This window comes from Mastomys coucha, unplaced genomic scaffold (genome assembly GCF_008632895.1).
Source record: "Mastomys coucha isolate ucsf_1 unplaced genomic scaffold, UCSF_Mcou_1 pScaffold21, whole genome shotgun sequence".
NCBI lineage: Eukaryota > Metazoa > Chordata > Mammalia > Rodentia > Muridae > Mastomys > Mastomys coucha.
In genome coordinates, this window is record NW_022196904.1 from 121,673,655 (window position 1) to 121,682,259 (window position 8,605).

The 8,605-nt window shown below is 43.7% G+C and overlaps 1 protein-coding gene across 1 annotated transcript in view; it reads right to left on the reverse strand.

Annotated features, from left to right (window-relative positions):
* Nucleotides 1-2,316: 2,316 nt before the first annotated feature.
* The window catches only part of Oat (ornithine aminotransferase), a 19,340-nt gene continuing 13,051 nt past the window's right edge, over nucleotides 2,317-8,605 (reverse strand). The window contains exons 6-10 of the mRNA XM_031388595.1: nucleotides 7,527-7,649; nucleotides 6,736-6,864; nucleotides 5,698-5,811; nucleotides 4,593-4,737; nucleotides 2,317-3,221 (exon numbers count right to left, since the gene is read on the reverse strand). Of these exons, the coding sequence (XP_031244455.1) occupies nucleotides 3,061-3,221; nucleotides 4,593-4,737; nucleotides 5,698-5,811; nucleotides 6,736-6,864; nucleotides 7,527-7,649 (672 nt within the window). The 3' untranslated portion in view covers nucleotides 2,317-3,060. The remainder of the gene's footprint in view (nucleotides 3,222-4,592; nucleotides 4,738-5,697; nucleotides 5,812-6,735; nucleotides 6,865-7,526; nucleotides 7,650-8,605) is intronic.

Here is an 8,605-nt window from a genome sequence, read left to right on the forward strand (position 1 = left end):
TTTTTGGTTTTTAGAGACAGGGTTTCTCTGTGTAGCCCTGGCTGTTCTGAAACTCACTCTGTAGACCAGGCTGACCTTGAATTTAGAAATCTGCCTGCCTCCCAAGTGCTGGGATTAAAGGCACGTGCCACCACTGCCCAGCCACACCTGCTCTTTTAATCTTTCTTGGTTTCTTCCCAGAAACCCTTTCCCCCTTAAGTTGCCCTCCACCCAAGGTCTTATCCTTACCTACCCTGATGCAATTTATAAAGACCAGATGTTTCATCAACAGTTAAATGGAACAGGCTGATGCAAAGGGGCGAGTATCATTTGCAAGTTAATAAAAATAAAGGTTGGGATGGGAAACTAATAAAACTCTTAAGCAAGCTATTCTACATGCATGGAGCCATGGAAGAAGTCCTAGCTTGTATTTGAGTTTTTCCTCGCAGGAATAAGCTGCTACTGCGTATTTATTATTCACCACAATGGCTCCCACTGGCGTTTTAAAGAATCTCTTCCCCAAACTAGAAATAAATTGAAATGCTTTGGCATACACGAGGGGCATCTCAGTCGTGCTCCGGAGACAAAGGAGCAGTAGTACCAACCCCCAGCCTGAGAGACACCTAGAACACCCCTGCCTCCTCAGAGCCTAGACCTGCCTGCTCTGGGCATTACTGCTACCTATTTCCGTGAGTTAGGCAAATGTCCTTTCCTGAACCTTGGTTTCCCCATCTGTATTTGGAGGTAACCTCACCTGTGACAAAAATTAACATATTTGGAATAGTGCTTGGCACAGGCTGCTTGATAAAAGCCGTTTCTCTGAACCAGTGCCAGTCCTTGGGGCCAGCCAAGCAGAACTTAATAAACATTTTGTCCAATAAATATGCCTACTAAAAAGCCCCATAAGCAGGGTCTGTGAGCCTCTCTCACCAGTGGCCCCTTAATGGCAGCTCACAGTCTGGCATGGCTGAATGGATGACACCTTGAATTTTATACTTAAACACCTACCTTGAAAGGTTTAACTCTTACAATCCCCTGGGAATATATGCTATCCTGATACCAAGGTCCCAGCTCTAGAGATTGCAACATACCAGACAGATGGGATGAGAGGCCCAGTGACTAATGTACAGCCAGCATTGAGAAGTGCAATGTTGTGTATAAAGGACCAGGAAGTTGGTGTTCCTGTAGGAAGTATATGCCCACACATTGGGGATGCTCCAAGGACCTTGACACCAATGCTGGTCTCATCTGGAGCATTATTCTAGGAAAACCAGAGGTCTTCATCCAACCTTGATTTTGTCATGTAAGCCATGACTGCTTTTGATGAGGTACTCTGGGAGGTGAGAATCCAAACCACAAATCCCCAGTGACAGAGTATAGGGAGTGATGTGCTAAGTGGATGCCCCTACCTTCGAGGTGGACATTTCTTCTCTACTTGTAATGAGAAATGACACCCATAGATTTAGGCATTTGAACACTAGGTCCCCAGTTGGTAGTACTGTTTGGGGAGGTTATGGGGAGGTACATCCCTGCTGAAGGAAATATGTTGCTGGGGATAGGATTTGAGAACCTCAGCTCACTTCATTTTACTCCCTGCTTCATGCTCCAAGTTAAAGATGTGGTGGCATATGTCTTTAACCCCAGCACTCAGGAGGCAGAGGCAGTTCCACCTTGTCTTCAGGCCTCTTCTGAAGACTCTCTTAATGCATGATCACGGGTCCTAAGGCAGCCTCTGCGTCTCAGAGAGCAGCTGCAGGAAATGCAGAATCACACACACTCACACAGTTCTATCAGGCACTACTGAACTTAGCTTTTCTTTAATGTATGAGTCATGCGTGCAGGTGCTGAGAAAAGCTAAAGAGCGTCAGATCCCCTAGAGCTGGAGAAACAAGTGGTTATAAGCCACCCAACGCAGGTACGGGGATTTAAACTTGGGTCCTTTTAGAAGAGCAACAAGCTCTCTTAACCTCTAAGTCATCTCTCTAGCCCCAGCCACTGCTGAACTTCATGAATTTCATCCCCTTTGCAGAGGCAAGGTGGCACATGCCTGAAGTCGCAGCTATTTGGGAGGCTGAGACTAAAACAGGAGGATTGCTTGAGTCCAGGAGTTTTGGGCTAGAGAGCTCTATGCTGATCAGGTGACCACAATAAGTTCAGCATCAATATGGTGGCCTCCTCAGGAACAAGGGACTCCCAGGTGGCAAGGAGGAATGAACTGGTCCAGGTCAAAAAGTACATCCCCGTTGAAAAACAAGCACCTTATAAGAAGTTATTACACAAAACACACTAGAGAAAAATGAAACAAAATTTAAATAAGTAAATAGACTCACATCATTGTACAGATATTAACTGGTCATAGCTTTATTTAGAATAAAAAGTCTGAAATACACCCAGTGATCTCAACAGGAGATGAAATGCCAGTCATAAGGGTGAAATAATACACTGATTATTACCAAAATGGAAATACAAAATACTCTGTTGGGGTAAAAAGACTATTAAGCTTTATTCAAAGAAATACTGAAAATAAATGTTTTACAAATTGCAATCAAGCACTTAAAGTATAATTTAGTAATGAATTCTCAGAATCTATATAATACATTCTGGTGTTGGCCAATGCAAAGTTTACTTTAAACCAGTATTTTACATATGCTTAACCTTCAATCATCTTAACATTCATTGATTATAATGATTCAACTGCACAAGGTTAAGCTAGTTTCTTATGTAGTATCTCAGAAATAACTTCCAAATACAAAACATTCACATCAGCAAGAAAACCAGCATTGTAAAATCCCCCGTAAATGACTGCAGGACTTGATTTGCAGGCTGTATGCAGATGGGTCTGTTTCTCCTTAGAAAGTTCCCATACAGTCAAACCTCAACAAAGAGAAATGCCTCTCGCTCTCACTCTTCTGTCACACAGCCACCTGCAGGTTCCTAAGTGCCACTCTACTATGCATCAACTGAAATATATAATATATATTCAAAAAATGTCTTTTAGGAGACAGACAAGCTGAATCTGCCCACTGCAAGCAGAGTTTCACAAGAGCCCTGTCTGAAGATGGCTCCCTGGAGTTCCTACTCTCAGAAGGACAAGATGGTCTTATTGATGATCTCCACTGACTCCCGGATCTCATCCTCCTTGATCACAAGTGGAGGGGCAAGCCTGATGATATCGCCATGGGTTGGCTTGGCCAGAAGTCCATTATCTCGAAGTCGAAGGCACACCTTCCAAGCATCATAATCTACAAGAAAAATGGTCACAATGTATGAACACCCTGTCATAGGCACTGCCAGTGCAGCCTCACCAGAGAGTGTCCCCAGTGCCAAGAAAAGAAGCTCTAAGTCTCTGCTGTACTCAAGGGGCTGCCTTACTGACTTCTTAGCAAGCACATAACTAGGTTTGAATGACATGTTTAGACTGTTACAGGCAGAACACCCTTGTCTGCAGTGCTTGGAGCCAGCAAGGCTCCTTCCAGATTCAGGAATCTTGGCATATACAGAAGGAAAGGATGTATTTCAGAAAAGAGGCTACATAAACATGAAACTCATATTTCACACTGGCACAGCCTAAGGGTAATTTCACACAAGATACTTGGAGCACCTACATTTTGGTTATGGCCTGTCTCCTGGGGTCAAGTAAGGGATTTTCCTCTGGTGTGAGGGTTTAAGTCAAAACCTTTCAGATTCAGGATGTTTCCACTTCTCAGATTAGGGATGCCTAACATGCAACCGTGGGGAACTAATATGAAAGAACTTGGGTAGGAGACACAAAATGAACCCTGCACACTGCTGAGATGACCCAAGGAGCCCCGCACACTGCTGAGATGACCCAAGGAGCCCTGCACCCTGCTGAGATGACCCAAGGAGCCCTGCACACTGCTGAGATGACCCAAGGAGCCCCGCACACTGCTGGGATGACCCAAGGAGCCCCGCACACTGCTGAGATGACCCTAGGAGCCCCGCACACTGCTGAGATGACCCAAGGAGCCCCGCACACTGCTGAGATGACCCTAGGAACTCTGCACACTGCTGAGATGGACTCACCTCCTGAGCATGCACAACTAAGCATCACTACCCAGCAGCAGTTCTCAACCACTGAGTACTGCCCAAGTCCAACCTGCCAGTCAGATACTTTGGTTCCTTTCTCAAAGTTCCTCTGTTAGAATCACTGCTTTAAAAGGAAGGGCTAACCCAAGAAAACCAGCAGGGTGCCCTGGAGGGTGATAAGTGATGTCAGGCACACAATGAAGCCTCAAGCCTCCATTCCTTATTATCAACATCAAAGTCATTCCTTTTATTCCTACTGCTGCTTTTATGGCCTCTGCAGGATGTATAAAGTCTTCAAGTGAGGGGAAAGGATTAACAGAAGATAGCCAGGAATTGCAAAGAGCTGCCTAACTAACAGAGGCAGGAAATAAAAATGTCTTCAAAGAATAAACACTTGGTCAAATGAGTTAAGCATGCCTTCCTGTTTATTAAGATAACATTAATACAATCGGGTCATACTTTGCCTAAATGGCTTAGCCAACTATCTAATCAAGTGTTAGAGGACTGCCCTAACACTAGTCTTTGAAAGGGCTATGTGTGCCCTTTATGTGTGCTATGGCCATTACCTTTGGTCTCTCTGATGACGATGGCATTTAGCAACCCTTTCCCTCTCACTGCAGTCACAACATCAGAGGGCAGCTTCATGAGCTCCTTTCTCAGGATAGCACCCATCTTGTCAGCATTTTCAGCAAGATTCTCCTCTTCTAAAACCTGTTTTTTAAAAAAATTATACCAATGAGTATTCTGGAGCAACCCATGTAAGGCTGCAGGCAAAATGCCCATGTGATGAGACAGAGACCCAAGTGATGTCACCTGCATGTGCTCTTCATTTTCAGGGCCTGTATTAATTTCTAGCTAAACAGATACAATCTCAGAGCATTGCTTTAGTCACAAATCCATTGTCAATCATTCTTCGTGGCAAAATAAAAATTAAAATTCGCTTAATGTAACTTAAAATATACTGTTTTATCTGAACATCTCAATGGACTAAGTATAACTTAACTTTAAACTGTAACAGAATTGCCTTTTTTCTGCCCCTAACATGTTACTATACCTTATGTCTACTTCCTGGGCTGGATTCAAACTTGTGATTATCCTGCCTCTCAGCTTCCCTAGTGCTGGGATTACAGGTATGTACCACCATTCCTGATTTCATGTCTATCTATGTGGTACTAAGGGATCAAACCCAAAGCCTTACTCTTTCACTGAACTAAGACCACCAGCCACAAATCTGCCATCTGGAAAAACAAAAAAGAAGACGACTTTGTGGTCACCTGTAATGCTAGCACTTGGGCAGCTAAGGCAGGAGGATTTCCAATTGTCTAGCTTGGGCTACATGATAAATTCTAGGCCAATATCAACTAAATGAAACCTTGACTTGTGTATAACAAACAGGCAAACAAGGAAAAAAAACAAATCTTGTCATTAAACCAAAGGGACAGCAGCCAGGTGACAGACTACAAACTCAAGAAGCCCAGAGGAGTCCAGTCTATGACACAAGTCAAAAAGTTACCTTACTATTTGTGAGTATCTTGCCCCTAAAACCTTCTCTCTGTACTTCATGTTCTCTAGCACTTGGCAATCTTATTAAACTTATTATGCCAGAACTTAAATTAAAAATAACTTCAACACTACTTAAAGTAGCAATCATTCAGTCATATCCGTTTTCACCTCAAGAGCCGCAATGGCAATTCGGCAGCCTAGCGGGTTTCCGCCATATGTGGAGCCATGCTCGCCTGGTTTAATGGTCAGCATTATCTCATCGTCACACAGCACTGCAGACACCTGAAAGACAGAAGCTATCATGTTGCTTCTCATATTCTCAGCACACCAGGGACACAGATACTCCTTATAATCCTGATATTAAATCTCTGTAAGGCTTCAGCCCGAAGTTTATATCTGTCTTCTAACTCTCAATCATAACCCAAGACAAAGCATTACAAATGCAGTAAACACACTTCAGTGGCACAAAACAAAACAGCACGCACATTTAGAACTAAAAGAAAAAAAAAGTTTTTATTATTATTTTGTGTGCATGAGGTGTTTTGTGCACATGCTTGTCTATACACCACTTGTTTACAGTGCCTATGCAAGTCAGAAGAGGGTGTTGGATCTCCTGGAACTGGAGGTACAAATGGTTGTGAGCTGCTATGTGGGAGCTGGGAACTGAACCCAGGTCCTCTAGAAGAGCAGCCAGTGCTCTTAGCCACTTAGACATCTCTGCACCCCAAGCAAAACTGTTCTGCAACGAGATTACAGTCCTTTCCAAAATACTCTGGTTAGAAAGCAAACTTGGTCATTGTCTGCAAGAAGACAATTCAGTCTACTCAGCAGGAACTTCTATCCTTCAAAGTCCTTTTACCCCACACCAATCACTAGCTTGGGATGCAGCCTCCCCAAAAGAGAACAAAATGCACCCCCATCTTTATGTCCCTTGTACAAGGTTTTGAACAACTAGTAATGCTAGTTTCTGAAAGGTGGGAGTAGAAACTTCTGAGGGGAAATGCTTCCATCTAAATCAAATGCTACAGAGCATCCCAAGGCTCACAGTCCACTTGGTCAACACTAACCCAGGGGGCCACCTAAGGGATCTTTACAATGCTCCAGGTGGCCTATATCACACGTGGCCAAATCAAACCACCCAAAAGGCACCCCAGTCACAGTCATCAGGGGAGGAAACAGAAATAAATAAAGGGGTATTGAACTTACGGGATATAAGCCGCCAGAAAGAGCCTTCCCAAGAAGAACTATGTCAGGTCTGACATTCTCATGATCCACAGCTAGCCATCTACCAGTTCTGGCCAACCCTGTCTGTATTTCATCAGCAATAAACAGGACCTGGGAGAGACAACAGGCAACACAACTGTCATTCTCACGTATCGATGAAACAAAGACTATCATTATTTCAGTCTTCACACCAAGAGTCATTCTGACACACCCTGCGATCTAAGAAGATGTTTTCAGTACCCACATAATTCAATGGTATCCTATGAAACTCTGTTTCCTGTATCAAGCCAACCCCTCCCAGTGGCCCATGTGGCACTGTTCTGCATGGCAGAACAGCACTGTGCAAACATGAAGAGTTTGCAGAGCTTTAATGGCTTTAATTACACTCTAAGAACAAATTCACATAATTAATGCTTATACAATTATCAAATATTTTCTAGAATTCTCATTAGTGAGCAAAATATACTGTTAGCTTTGGTGGAAGAAAGAGGAGAAGAGCTGCAAGGTCTGAAGCAAAGGGACACCAGACAGGACTTGAGAAGGATCAGAAGAGCGAAAGCCTCCTGGAGGAGAGGAGGAAGTCACGGCACGAGCACACAGCCTCAGCACACATCCCGGCATCTCGTCAGTGTTCTAGACACTGAAAAGTTAGTTTCCACAGAGAGTGCTAAGCATTAGTGTTTCTCGAGTCTTGGAACTCATCATTTATCCTATCAGCAGAATCCAAACAAGTGCAGACGTGTCTGGCCTCACTGCAAAGTGAGTGGGACAACCTGGTGCCTGGTGCAGAGTTCCCGAACTCCTGTCAGGTATCCTGGATCTGGAACAATCACGCCTGCTTCACCCTGGATGGGCTCCACCATGAAGGCAGCAACATTTGGATCCTGAAGAGCACGCTACAACAGAAACAGAAGGGGGTTTAATAGCTTCTGTTCTACTCTGTTTGGCAACTGAAATCAAACCCTTCCTGTCAAGAATTAGTTATGAAGGACAAGAGAGGTGGCTTAGTAGTTTGGAATACTTGTTGCTTTGATAAAGGATCTGGGTTTGACTCCCAGCACCCACGTGGTGCACATATACATGCAGGCAAAACACTCAACGTAAACAAATAAATCTAAAAAAAAACAATGGTGGGGGGGTGATGATGAAGCCAGCCACAGTGGTCCACACCTGTAATTCCAGGACTCCAGCATGCTGGATTTACAGGCATATACAATTGTTATAAGTAAAATCTAGGTCAGGAGCTATAGAGACGACTCAGCAGCTAAGGGCACTGGCTGCTCTGGTAGAGGTCCCAGGTCCCATTATCAGAATCTACCTGAGGGCTCACAATTGCCATTAAGTACAGTTCCAGAGGATCCATTGCCCTTTCTGGCATCTGTCACTACTACATAAACACACGACATATCTGCATTCAGGCAAACACTCATACTCATTCAAACAAACAAGTAGCCTGTTAAAGCCATTTTATAACTTTTTTGTTTGTACAAAAGTACTCAGCTTGGAGATGGGATATATCTCAGTGGTAGAGCAATTGCCTAGAAACTACAAGGCCTTGGGTTCTTTCCCTAGCACCACAAATAAAGTACTATAATTTACAAGGCTTAAAAAATTTTTATCTATGCCAGGAGTGATGGTATATATCTTTAATCTCAACACTTTGGAGGCAGAGCTAGGCAGATCTCTATGAGTTCAAGGCCAGCCCGGTATACATGCTGTGTTCCAGGCCAGTCAAGGGTTTAAAATGAGAAGAAAAAAAGAAAAAGCAGGAAGACAGGCAGGAAGGAAGAAAAAGAAAGAAAAGATAGAGGAAAAAAATAGACTATCTCAAAAGACAGGTATATATTGGGGG